Genomic DNA, 13942 nt, shown 5'->3' on the forward strand with positions numbered 1-13942 from the left:
ACGGACTCGACTTCAGCTTGTCCCAGCCTTGTTCCTCGAAGCGCTCTCGCTTCCCCTTCGCACTGAGAGTGTCTTCACTCTCAGTGGTACTTCCCATGAAGAGCTGCCTCAGCTCTTCGCTCTCGCTCTCTGTTCTATCGCTGTTCGAAAGAACGCAGACCTGCTCGATGCGTCCATCGTGCAAGTCGCGCGCGAAGCACTTCCAGCTCATGGCTGGAAGCGAAGTCAACTCCGACGCCGTCGTCGGAGGACTAGTGAGTTCCATGTCACGATCCTGGAATCCAGTATCGGTGCGCGTCAAGACGCTTAGCGTCTCGATATCCGGCGTCACCGCCTCAGTCTGTCCAGCAGACTGTTCTCGTTGCGTCTCGGTCCCGGACCGAGACTTGCGAAGCGTTCTCCGCTTGCGCCGTCTTCTTGTTGTGCGGAGCCCGGCTCCGCACAGTGGTTCTTCTGGTCCAGGCCCGGCCGTGGACAGTTGTTCGCCGGCGGACCCTGTCCGCGGGCGCGCGGTATCAAGCCCGGCTTGACCGCATTTTCCTTCGTGCAACCCGGCTGCACGGTAATGTGTCCTTTCGCCGGCAGACCCTGTCTGCGGGCGCGCGATATGAAGCCCGGCTTGATCGCATGGCGCTTCGTCGTGCAGCCCGGCTGCACGACAGCATGCAAATTGCGTCAGTGCGGTACGTTTGCAACCGTCCGCACTGTTTGCAGCGTCAACTCCCGGAGTTGACACGCCTTCGTCACCTCGACGCCATTCATTGGCAGAGCCCCTCATGACCGAGGGTGCGTCGACTCCGGGAGTCGACGCGTCGTCGTCGATCTGACCTCTTCGGGTCAGGGATTGTCCCTTACACACTCGAACGTGGGTACTGGTTCCCAGAACCGACACATCCTCATCTTCCGACGTTGGCAGCACCGCCGACGTGGATCCCACTTGTGCGCATCCTCGCGTACCCATCGGGCTCTCCGGGACAGCGGCATTAAGCGCTGCCTCGACTGGCGAGTTGCGTGCACCTGCTGGTGCGTGCGCTGCGGTAACAGGGCCATCGCTCTCTGTTCCGCTGTCGCGGCCGAAGCGCACGAGCGTGCGCTTCTTCCTGTCTATCACCGGATCATGCCGTGGCTCGGCATGCCCATTACCATGTCGAACTTATCGTCGAACTTATCGTCCAGGTCCAGGACGATAAAGTGTTCGACAAACACTCGTTGTTTGTACGAGAAGCGCACGTTCACGACGCGCTTCTCGGTCTCCACGATGGCACCTGTTGCCAGTCGTACCTCCAGAAGACTTCGAGGTACATTTACCTCCTCGAAGTCAAGTCTCGACAGGCTTCGTAGTCGAACAAAGTTGTTCGACGCGCCTGAATCTACCAAAGCTCGAAGAGAGTCACTCGCTCTCTTCGAGTAAACCTTCAAGATGACTAGGTTTGGCCTGTCATCTTGTTTCTTGCAGTGAGAGCTGGTCTCACTGGGGGCTGCAGTCCTCAGTGTCGCGTGCCCGATGTCGGCACGCGTGACTGCATTACCAGTAGGGCGCCCCGCGCCTACTGGATGTTCGCGGTTTTTGCTGGTCCGTGGTGATGCCTGGTATCGCCACGACGGCCACCTCCAGGGGGCATAGGTGCTGTGCACTCCCGTGCAAAGTGACCGATCCTTCCGCAACGGAAGCATCGCACGTTGCCTCCCTCCTGCTGGTAACCAGCAGTTGTTGCGTTCGAGAGGTCCATTGGTTCCGGACCTCCCGTTCTCGCTACCGGGCGCGGTTGCGGCCTCGGTACGTTTACATGCAGTTTAGCCTGCCGCAGGCTAAACTCTTCTTGCATGGCAAGGGTGATTGCAGCTTCGAGAGTACTCGGGTACACTCGGAAGAGATAGGTCTTCACGGGTCCATCTCTAAGTCCTTTCATGAACGTGACGACCTTAGTCGCCTCGTCAATCGGGTTAGTCACGATATTTGATACCAAGTATCGTGCGCGCTGCGCGTACGCATGAACGTCATGCTTACTCAGTTGAAGATCGAGGAACTCCGCCCTCGACCGGAACTCGCTTTGCGGGGGCTCAAGCGCTTGTCTGAGCTCCTCTTTGAATACTTCGTACGTGCTGAAGCACGTAGGATCGGAGAGTCGGCGTCCATACGTCCAACTCCTTGCGCGTCCGCCAAGACAGGACATGGCGATCGCGACCTTCGACAGCGGGTCCACGATGCGTCGAGCCGCTATGGCTGTGTCGAGCTCGACAAGCCACCAGAGGAGAGGTTCCCCCTCTCTTCCTACATAATTGCTCACGCTCAATTTTGATGATTGAGCACGCGGTGTCGTCCCCGACGACGCCGTCGCTGAGGAAGCAGCATCGCGCTAATCCTTCATGATGAACCCCAGAGCAACACCATGTTGCTCTGTCGGCGATAGCGTACGCAGCATCGTAGCTATCGCTGCTTCTCCAATGACTGTTGACAGTCGTTGGAGGGCCTCTCACTCTGGGTCAGACAGGTTGGGGCAGTCAGCGCGTGCAACATGCGTTGCAGGCGTGTTGGAGCTCTCCATGGGTACCTCCGTGCTCATGGGGTTCTCGGCTCCGCGTTCGTACACCCTGTACGAACGTCAAGCAGCCGGTCGTTGGACGGACTACAAAGTGCTACCAGGTGTAGTGGGCCTACTTTGGCTCACTACTTTAGCTTACACGTCGCGCTACGTGTATGGGGAAGCGTAAGTACTTAGTCATTACTTAGGTTAATTATATTTGAATACACAAGTATAATATAAATCAAATAAAGACTCCAAGTAGCTAGTTTAAGGTAAAATGAGAACTGTATTGTTTGTAAATTGATCTTCCTCCGTAAAATGAGAACTGTATTGTTTGCAAATTGATCTTCCTCCTAAATCTGCTAAAACTGTTTATCATCTATGAAAGGGGTTGACAGCGGCTGGTTGTCAGAGCCCCGCCAATATGCACGTCTCTAATTGGTAGAAAGATGCTGCTTTCTACCAATAGGATCTTTGGGTAGGTGTGGACCACTCATTGTGGTGGCCCACTTCAATGTATCCATTGGTGTGGCTTACACCAAGGTGAGGAAGTATCTAAAACCTTTAACAGATATTTATCTGTTAAACCATAAGTGACAAATGTCATGCACAAGTGACAGTTGTCACTTGTGACCGTTGTCATGCACAAGTGACTGTTGTCATGCACAAGTGACTGTTGTCACTTGTGTGTGTAACCTCGTTACACTCCGGCTTATGTTGAGAACCTCCACCGCAAAATCAAATGATTCTCCCCAGAGCAAATTAGGTAATCCACCGTTGTCAAAAAGTCCGCACACGAGATAGCACAACCCCATGCGCGCGCTCTACTACCCCGTTTTCCTCTGGACGGTGCGACTTGGTCGTTGCAGGTGCAATTCCGTGCGTACTCAAGAAGGCCCTGAACGGACTACTTATCCGCTCACCTCCGCTATCCGAGCCAAATGCTTCAACTAGATGTCCTTGTCCAAGAATCCAAGTCACATGCTTCATATCCACGTCACTAGCTTCCTATTTGTCCTTCAGGAGAAAACCCCACACGTAACACGTTGCCTCGTCTAATACGAGTTGAAAATGCATGTAACCATTGTAGGTAGGTGCATTAAGAAATAACTTATCAGACATGAGATTCCGGTAAGGTTCTCGTGCCCTATCCGTGATCACCCGCTTATACGACATCCGTCGCATATTGCACGCACGTCCACCATCGTTCCCGGGGCGAGCACATTCTCCCACTCAACTCCAAGCCTTCCACGGTGCCTTCCCTAACCATTTGTTCCACAGCTGCAAAATTGAGGTGGTCGAGTCGGGCGTGTCATTGTACAAGAGCTCGCTCGTTGTCGTGTTTGGTTTGCCCAACAGCTTCCACTTGCCGCACTGGGATGGCTGTTGATTCCAAGTGATAGCGTCCGCGATTCTTCTCTAGTTTCAGCGATACATCACGCTAGCTAAGACATGCACGTTCCTGCCTCTTCGGTTTGATAAATTCCCATCCCTTCCATGTCTGTCTAGGCTGAGCAAATTATTTGTACCGCTAGCCGTATAAAGTGTATTATTGAGACATAGTGAAGAGGCTTTCGCGGGCTGATTTTTATTCTTGACCCGAAGATTCACTGTCCCAACCAGTCTTCTGCTCTTGAATGGTTGCCTTCCCAATCAAACACTACTAGCCCATCGTCTTGGCGTATATCAGAAAGAACGTCCTTGTTTGTGGTCACATGACAATCGATTGTTGTATCCAGGCTTCATTTCACGCCATTATCCATGGAATTCTGCGTGGCACCTACCTCCAAACAATTGCCGCTACGAGATAATCTTTCTCTGATTCTCATTGCTTTTGCCTGTTTCTTGTTGTTCTGCCAGCGCTTCCGCTCTAGCGTTTGCGTCTCCGATTCAGTATCGCCACTACGAGGACATGGACAATTCGCTTAAATATGCCCAGGCTTATTGCAATTCCAACACTCATGAGTATCTCCACCATATTTCTGTTTCCCACCCTGTTCTCCTCCTGAACCATCACGATCGCGATTACCCTTGGCTTTATATTTACTGCTACCACGCGTCTTCCCTTTGTTGTGCTGTTGACCCTGCTATGGTTTCCCTTGACCTTTCTTGCCAGCTTGCGTGGAAGAACTATTCTGGCCTGATGGTGTATCCTCACTCCTCGCGTCGAGCTCAGACACAGACTCCGCACGAAGCGCATTCATCGCTTGGGCCGAAGATGGTGCTGACAGCTGATATCCAGGGTCGTAATGTTTAGAGAACTGACGAACAACTTCTCGGTGGGTCTGTGCAACATTATCGCCGTAAGTCCCGACGACCGCAAACAATACTTTGGACGCTGCTGCGCCCTGGTAGCACTCGTGGGCGCCCCAACTTCTGCCAGATGTGGGAACGTGACTCACCAAAGCTCTGTCAGAGAGCGGGGGACAGCTGGCCCCAATGGCTTGCCGCGCCAATCGCTCCAAGGCTCGTGTTTCTCTAACCACGGCTTACCAAGGGTTAAGTCGTACTTGTCCATATCTAGGACCAAGAACGGCTCCATGGTATCAAAGTCTTCGAACTTGACAGCCAGGTCCATGCGGACCTGAGGTACTTCTACCACAGTGCCATCGGCTAGCCTTACGGAGACCAGCCTGTTGCCGCTGCTGCTACGTAGAGCATCAGCATAGCTGTCGCGGTTGCGCGTGACTATGTGGCGATGCGCAAAGTTCTTGGACGCCCCAGAATCGATCAGGATTCTGAATGGATGATCGTATCTCGGTATACTCGCGTGCACCACGAACAGCCCAACGCTGCCCTTCCTCCTGCTTCGAGAGTACATAGACTCGCAGGGACTAAGTCCCCATGGCGTGCGCCATCCGCACGCCCCTCATGAAGACTTAGGAACTCCCCAGTAGGGTGCCTCGCCCCTACTGGTGTTCTGCGTTCCCCTGGTCTCTGGGCCGCGGCTTCTGCCAGCGACCCTTAGACCCAAAGGCTTCGAAGAGTAACTATTCGTTTGTCCTCCCGCAGGACAGGCACGTTTCATGTGCCTAAGCTTGCCACAGCCGAAGCAGCGAATGTCGCTCGCTCGGCTATTCCCAAATTCATGGGAACTGGTCCGTTGGAGGTTCCATTGCCGGAACCGTCATTCGCCGCGCCACCCGGAACAGGGTTGCATTACCATACTATGGCGGGTGTACGAGCCTGTTAATGGCTGTAATCCCCCTGGAGGACGGTCTGTATCGCCTCCTCCATAGATTGCGTGCCCGCTGGGCCAACACGCAGACAGTCCATGAATACGGTCACCTTGATTTGTTCTGGCAGGGGCGTTCCCGCCAGCGAGGCTGTGAGTACTCTCATTTCTTGTATGTACTCGTGCAGCTCGCGCCTTCCTTGTTTGCAGGTGAGGAAGCGCGAGAGATGGTGACACTCATAGTTCGCCGGAAGGAACGTGGCCCGCAGCTGCTCACACAGCTGGGACCATGAAGCAAAGCATCCCGGCGTTGTCGTTTCGAGCGTATACGCCCAACCCTTAGCGCTACCACTAAGGTTGGAAAGTGCAAAAGCGACACGGAGTCGCTCGTTCGAGACGAGAGCCGTGACCATCGTGAGCTCGAGCTCTTGGGCACAAAAGTGAACATTCTCACCCTCCTTCCTTTTCAAAGGGGTGAACCTTCAACATCAACGTCATCGGTTGCACCGGCTTCGGCTCGACTGCGGAGGCCTGCAGCCCCTGAACATGGGCGATGAGCCCTTGCTCGTAGGTGTCGAACACTCTGATGCGCTCGACCTGCTCAACCGGTGTCGCTGCCGCTAAGCTACGCAGAGCATCTGTCCCAAAGATGCCGCCATCTTCCGAACGGACTCGGACTGCGAGTCGTTCAAATGAGGGAACTCACTTCTATCCATCTTGGCTCGCTCGTTGAGACCACAGATGATTCAGGTAGTCCAATCTGCCCGCGTAGGCGTAAGAATGACTACAAGTGCTGCCAAGTATGACGGGGCCACACGAGCACTTTGCACAGAGGAAGTGTGCTTACGGGAGTATACAAACTCTCAGTGAACGGCAGTTCACGTGTCCCTGGCCTAAGCGGACGGATTGATCAGAAGTACGGTAGATCTAAGACTGAGTGTTTTTATAGGTTAGTACAGATTTGGCCTGCATACAAATCCGAAGTTCCGTATAGTTTATCCTATATAAAATGTATCGGTTGGCTCTGAGAAGCCTATTGGGTCACTACTCAGGGGAGTGACCTTGTGTAGCCATCCCTAAATAGTGCCAGGGTAGATCTAAGACTGAGTGATTTTATAGGTTAGTACAGATTTGGCCTGCATACAAATCCGAAGTTCCGTATAGTTTATCCTATATAAAATGTATCGGTTGGCTCTGAGAAGCCTATTGGGTCACTACTCAGGGGAGTGACCTTGTGTAGCCATCCCTAAATAGTGCCAGGGTCACTATTTCATGTAACACAGTTACAACATACCTAGCTGAATTCACCAGGCCCGGGAGCCGCTTGGCGGCTGCAGAATCGTCGCGCGAACACCGCGACCGGGAAATGGCGGATGGACTTGCCCCCATGTCTTGGATAAAGAGCCGAATAGAACAGTACCGTACTTTCTCTTATATGTTCGTGTATTTATCGGTTTTAGAAGACGCATTACGGGAGGTAGCTGTCGTTTAGTGGCTTGCTCCTGTCCTTGTATTTAGCGCTGTATTGCTTTGCTGGCGCCCCATCTGTATTTTGTTGGCGCCCTTTTCACTTAGACTACATTTTCGAGGTATTTTGAGGAAAACTTGGTTAACTATTTTTGATGCGATCTTGCTCGTTTCAAGTATCTCTAAGTTGTGTCTAGCTCTCTAGGTGATCGGCTTTCCACTGTACTAAGCCATTTCTCCGTTATATCTCTAGTTTTCTCGAAACAAAATTATTGTGATTCTTGTCGATTTGTCCAACTTCCCACTGCAATGTTGACATGATGGATAACGCCAATCAAACCAAGGAAAAACTGAGCGCTCTCTACGTCTTCTTTCTCTTCGCCTATCTTGCTTGTCTCTTCGATTTTTGTAGCGTTGAAACTTTGTTTTCAAAATTGAGCCTACCCGTACGCGCGGGAGACTCATTATCTTACCACTGGAGACAAAAGGATTTAAACATTTCTCGGTGGTGTTACAAACATTTGGTGTAAAATGCAGGGTAATTGCTGATAGAAGTCGGAACGATGACGAGTTTTCGTTGTTCTCCCCTGACAGGGCGAGCTGATCGCAACTACGTTGTACGCAATTTGAGTTGTAACCACTCCAGTCGAAACTAACGTACTCTGTGAACATGTTTGTAAATTTTAAACCATATACCACTCCGTTTCAGAATACTTGTCACCCCTCAACTTGTCGTCAAATATACTTGGTTTAACTATGGCCAGTTGTGTTTACGCTAGCTACTGTTTGTATAACCGAGACTGTATGGTCAGAGCAGGGGATGCATAAAGGAAGTCTTCCCTCCCGGCGAAGCCTCGCTTTTGCCATGTGAGCGACCTTGTATGTGTTCTCCCCCCCCTTCGCGAATGCATGACTCCATTGCTCTGCATTCGCCTTGGCGCGCTTCCACAGCCTCGCAATCGTCCTCTTGTGAACGCCAAAGATGCTGGCCACTTCATGCACCGCTTTTCGACGCGGTTTGCCTCCGTTTGAACGCACGAGAACAGTGCTCATTGCCTGTCGACGCTCCATCACTGTAAGCTCTATCCTGATTCGTTTGACATTCATAGCTGAGATTTGAGGTACGAGGGGAAGGCTGGGCGACATCTGTGGACGATTCGGGTGCAAAAGTTCCTTTGAGGCCATCACGCTGTCAATTTTGAGAGATCTGTGAAGGTCTACCCACCATTCAAACCGTCAGAGCGCCTGCGTTCTATTAAGACCAATCGTAGTCGTTTTAGGCAAATACTGACGAATCCCGAAGCACTTAAGCAAAAGAGGACAAGTGTTCTGAAACGGAATGGTACTAACATACATGCCGATGAAGCCGAAAAAATAGGGCACCAAGTTCTACATGCCCTGCTGCGCGGAGACGGCGTATTGCTCCAGGTACAGCGTGTCCGTTATCGTTTACAACGCATCATCCGTTACGTGTTCGCGATGTTCCTGATACAGTTCCCACGCATTTCCAGATCTGACGTTAGTACTGTTTTGCGCAGTTTTCAGGTTGGAGATATGCTGCGGGAAAGGAAATGATGATGAGGAAACCGTAGCCCAGCAAGCTGTAGTAAAGAATCTCAACCCGTTCTACGAGGACAGCCAACGCAACGGCGGATTTGTACGGACAACGTCATTACTTCGGTACCGCTCTCGCGCAAACTACTGTGCATAGGTCATTATCACGTCGGCGTCATCAGGAAGAGCCGGAAAGACTGGTACATCGCGATTGAGTTCTCGCAGAAGAAACGCCCCAAGAGGACGCCCCGTGGAACTTATTGAGTCGCTGTCTGGGGAAACCACCCAGCGTTTGTGGCCCTGGCGTGGATGAATAACCGACATGTGCGTTTCCTGGCCACAGGATGCCAGACGAATGCGTCACGCCGTGGACGCGACGGCTCCGTTTCACGAGTACCGCGCCCCCGTGTTGTGCGCGACGAAGCCATGGGGGAAGTCGACGTACAAGATCAAGCGAGGCTTAACGCTATTCAATCCAACGCTCTACCCGGATGCGCAAGTACTATAAGACGGTTTTTCTCGGTCTGGCGGACCTTGCGCTGGCCAATGCATTCATTGTGCACAATATATCGATGACGAAGAAGAAGAATAGCGTCCCCCGCATTTCGCTTTCCTCAAGCGTCTTCATGTTGACCTGCCCAATCGAACGAGTGAAAACTTCAACTCGGGTGACGACATGGCAGATTTGGTGACGGAACCACTGCCGCGGCAAGAACACACACTGGAGAAGACGGAGGAGATGAACGGCGCAAAGCGACGGTTGTGGCTCTGCAAGGTACGCTGGAGGGGGCATCAGGAATTTGGAGATGAGCTATTTCTGCGGAGAATGCTCGCAGGCCAAAAAGGGGAGAGTCACTCTGTGCAACAAGGCGAGGCGGCTTTAGCACGGCAGCGCGCTCACATGCAACGAGTTGTGGCACCAGAGTTAGAAGAACAGCACGGCCATTCCTCCTAAACTGCAAGACTAGATCAGGTTTGTTAACAAGCGCCGGCCCGGTGTAGTGTAGCAGACAGACGAGGAGTAGGAGGATGAATGAGAAAACTTGTTGAATGATGGTCAACTTGGATTGCCTTGTGTGATCGTTGCTGTTGGGAACAACGATTTTGCAGGGAGATCACAATTCCGTTTTGCATTGTTCTTGTACTGCCCACCACACCTTATCAACCAATTAGCGGACTTGATTTGACCACGTGTCACGCGAAAGGGCTTGAAACAGTGTATAGTGTACTGATTTGCAAGCATACGTTAATTCATACGCTAAAGATAACCAGAATCATCACCGTCTTAGAAGGGTTAACCATTTTTGATGCGATCTTGCTCGTTTCAATTATCTCTATTGTACCGGCCAATAAAGTTTGTACCGCAGAGAGGGGTCATTTTACACATGGAAGATGGTGACTTTCCATATACGATAGTTAGGTATAAGGGTAATTTTCGCTCGTAGATTCCGATTTTGGGCTCAGATTTGACGAATTCGGCGTCGTTATCGAGATATAGCCGCTAAAAAAAACGCTCTCAGCTGGCCAAAAGTTTGGGGAAAGGGCTCCAGTAGGGTTAGCCTATCATCGGTCAAAATACGAGCACACCATTGGCTCTATCCGTGAATCATACGGCAAAACGGATGCGTGGGACAGGCAATCACGTTGACGTCGAAGGCCAGGTTTGATTATTTTAACAGATCAGGACAAATTCAAATCCCCAAATAACATCTCACAGGTTATTTTGTTAATTTCGTAGTTCCCCATCCTGTACCCATGTATCGAACATAACATCTTACAGTGTTAACGGCACCTAGCGATAACAAGACTCCGAAGCAAAGTCTTGGCAGGTTAGAAGCTCTCCTGGTGCCAATACTCGCCCAACTCCAGCCTACGTGCGCTCATTACGAAGCTGAAACGCTGTAGGTTCATGCTGCGTTGCTGTTTCTTTTTAGACTTGGCTTCTAGCTTCAATTATGGTACCATTTTGTTGGTGATGCATTGAAGACTGGATTTGCTGGCAATATCGTCCGGGAACTATACGTCGCTAGACAAACGTGTTTGCGATGAAATGTAGTATGCTAGAACGGCAAGAACCGTGGGGTCATTTTGTGGGTGGTAGTGGTTTCGGTCGACAAATATTGATAAAGTTATGACCCAGAAACCGCACATGTTACAAATTCTGGTACAAACTTTATTGGCCGGTACAATAAGTTGTATCTAGCTCTCTAGGTGATCGGCTTTCCACTGTACTAAGCCATTTCTCCGTTATATCTCTAGTTTTCTCGAAACAAAATTATTGTGATTCTTGTCGATTTGTCCAACTTCCCACTGCAATGTTGACATGATGGATAACGCCAATCAAACCAAGGAAAAACTGAGCGCTCTCTACGTCTTCTTTCTCTTCGCCTATCTTGCTTGTCTCTTCGATTTTTGTAGCGTTGAAACTTTGTTTTCAAAATTGAGCCTACCCGTACGCGCGGGAGACTCATTATCTTACCACTGGAGACAAAAGGATTTAAACATTTCTCGGTGGTGTTACAAACATTTGGTGTAAAATGCAGGGTAATTGCTGATAGAAGTCGGAACGATGACGAGTTTTCGTTGTTCTCCCCTGACAGGGCGAGCTGATCGCAACTACGTTGTACGCAATTTGAGTTGTAACCACTCCAGTCGAAACTAACGTACTCTGTGAACATGCTTGCGAATTCTAAACCATATACTAACATAACAGTATGCTGTTGTAGCACTGTACGTTTGTGATGTTTATGTGTAGCCTACGTATTCGTTCATGGCTCGAGGCTACAACACTGTACTTCATCGACGGAGTCCCATCCTTCAGTTAGATGTCTATGTCCGACAAGGTCTCCCCCACTAGCATCTTCGTCAGCATTTGTGTGATGACTTTGGCATTTTCAAGGAGTAAGTCGTGCATCGTTTCGCAAAACTCGTGATCACTACCTTTTCGAGGCGTAGCAGATCCAAAGTGCGCAGGTGTTTGATGAACACACACTCCAACCACTGTCATTTCGTCCTCGGGGATCTCTTGAAGACGCGCCCATCCAGTCTCCTCCATGTGCATTCCAGCGAAAAATCCTTCGCCCTCCGAGTAAGTTTTCCACGTGAAAACTGTGCTGGATTTTCCCACAACTCGGCGAAAAATGTACCGCTGGATAAAGGACACAGCAGCGCCAGTCACCAGCGTCCGCACCACGTGAAGTCTGAGGATTGTTGCTTTGCTTGGGTCGGCCAAATCTGTGTAGTCTTCTCGGTCCTTGATCACGTCCTGAAAACTAGCAAGAGTCCACCAGGATTGTTGCGTCTGATGCAACGGAAATGGCTGCGTGAATCTGTTAAAATGCTGAAAGTACTCACCGCCATTGCCGGTCGTGGGCTTTCGCATTGAGCGGGTCATTCCGTTTGGCATCCCGAGAACATCAAATTCGCGAAAGATTTCTTCCACTTGATCGTAGTCGGCGACGACCTGACGCAAGTGCTCAGCGAATAGAGCTCGGTTGGCCTGCATGTTCATTTGGAGACTGGACGCCATGGCAAAAGAAATCTCCTGCTTGACAGCAGCCATTCCGAGCACATTTTCTGGAACAAGACTACGCAACGTGGCTATGTAGGAGGCTTGCATGCTGGCGGCGGCTACGAGGTTCTTTTTCTTCGCCTTAGCTTGATCGAGGTGCTCACGCTGCATAATGGCCAGGTCTCTCCAAATCGACTTCACGACACCCACATTGGCCGCGGTGTCGTTTCTCTTGTGACGGTATTCTTGCTGGAGGTGAGTCAGCCGCGAAGTTAGTTCTCGCTCCAAGCGTCGGAGGGTCTCTCGCTCGTTCTTGAGCCGCTGCTGGTATCGTTGCTTCCGACGAACCTCCTTCTGCCGTCGAGTGAGTCGCTTGGTGGCTTCCTTGTCATTGGCACTGGTTTCATCGTGGAGGTGTCGAAGGGCTTGGGCGTCGGTGCTATTGATTCGACCGGGGGATACAGTGGCCGGTTGTACCACAACGGGATTACCACTTGCGTTTCCCTCGGTTTCTTGGATGCTTGGAATCGTTCCAACGACGTCGTTAGCGTCTAGCAACATCGAGATCTCCAGAAACTCTGCGTCAGGGGCCACCGCGGTCGTCATGTTTGCTGTCCACAAATTGACTCGTGCTGAGGTAAGCTCGACGTATAATATGTGACACTGATAAGACAAGTGACACAGAGGCACCTATCTCGCACGTATGGATAGCCAGCATGGCAGCTGAGAGAGCGCCCGCCGCTATTTTACAGAAGGTACACGTACAAACACTATGGCGTCGAGATACATGTATCGTTGTTGTGTGACCTCACCACGTGGTCCTGAGTTGATTGGTTGTGTGACGTGGCCCCTTGATGTAAGGTTACCGTATAGGATATACACGCTCGACTCCCTTACCACAGACACTTTTGATCTAGTTTATTTTTTTTCTCTCTTTTTGTGTTGCAAACTACTTCGAAGTATTCAAAAGCTCCGTACGTTAAAGTGACAATGAAGATAAGTCGCCGTTCTCGTCGATGTCCAATACGTCCGTTGCGAGCGCGTCGTCTAGCAAGAGTCGTTCCATCATGCGTTCGATTTCTTGGTTATCTTCAACTTGAGTTTTGACTACTAGTTCCATGAATTGACCAATTTCCCCCTCCTTGTCGGGGTTTCCACACTAAAAGTGCATCGGCAGCAAAATTGTCGTCGTTAGTTGGCGCATGGACAACGGCCCATCCTGTCTCGTCCGAGTTTAATCCTGGAAACTCTCCGTCCGCCTCGCAAAGGTCTCGCCACACCACCACCATCCGTGACTTCTCGACATAGCGTCGCACCACATGATACCAGCGCAGATTGCACACTTCCCCGTTCTCTCTTCGACGAGGGGAACAAAACTGAAGTGCCAACGAGTTTTCCGGATCGGGTAACTCATCATACACCTTCCGTCCTTCCTGCCGATATGGCACCGACGTCAGCTCCCACACTGAGTCACACGTCCGTTGAAAGGTAAAGGGCACTCTGCCCACCCCAATCGTCTCGAAGTACTCAGTATCCTCGTCCATTTTCCTCGTTGGTTCCCCACTCAAAATTCCACCTGACGTCGGCGTCACCCCAACTTCTTGGAAAACCTCGTCGATCTTCTCATAAAGAGCGTCCAGATTTTCGAAATAGGTTTTGTAGAGCATGGCATCCTTCATTCCGAGCCTCGCTTTCTTATCGAACAGTTCG

General features: G+C 51.0%; 1 protein-coding gene across 1 annotated transcript; it reads right to left on the reverse strand.

Moving 5' to 3' along the window:
• Nucleotides 1-11542: 11542 nt before the first annotated feature.
• On the reverse strand, nt 11543-12838 carry IUM83_19436 (uncharacterized protein; the record flags this gene model as incomplete). Its single annotated transcript, XM_067944486.1, has 2 exons — nt 11543-11993; nt 12072-12838. The coding sequence occupies 2 exons, from the start codon at nt 12836-12838 to the stop codon at nt 11543-11545; spliced, it is 1218 nt and encodes a 405-aa protein (XP_067789560.1).
• Nucleotides 12839-13942: the final 1104 nt, after the last annotated feature.

Source organism: Phytophthora cinnamomi (genome assembly GCF_018691715.1).
Source record: "Phytophthora cinnamomi strain GKB4 chromosome Unknown Contig51, whole genome shotgun sequence".
Taxonomy (NCBI): Eukaryota; Oomycota; class Peronosporomycetes; order Peronosporales; family Peronosporaceae; genus Phytophthora; species Phytophthora cinnamomi.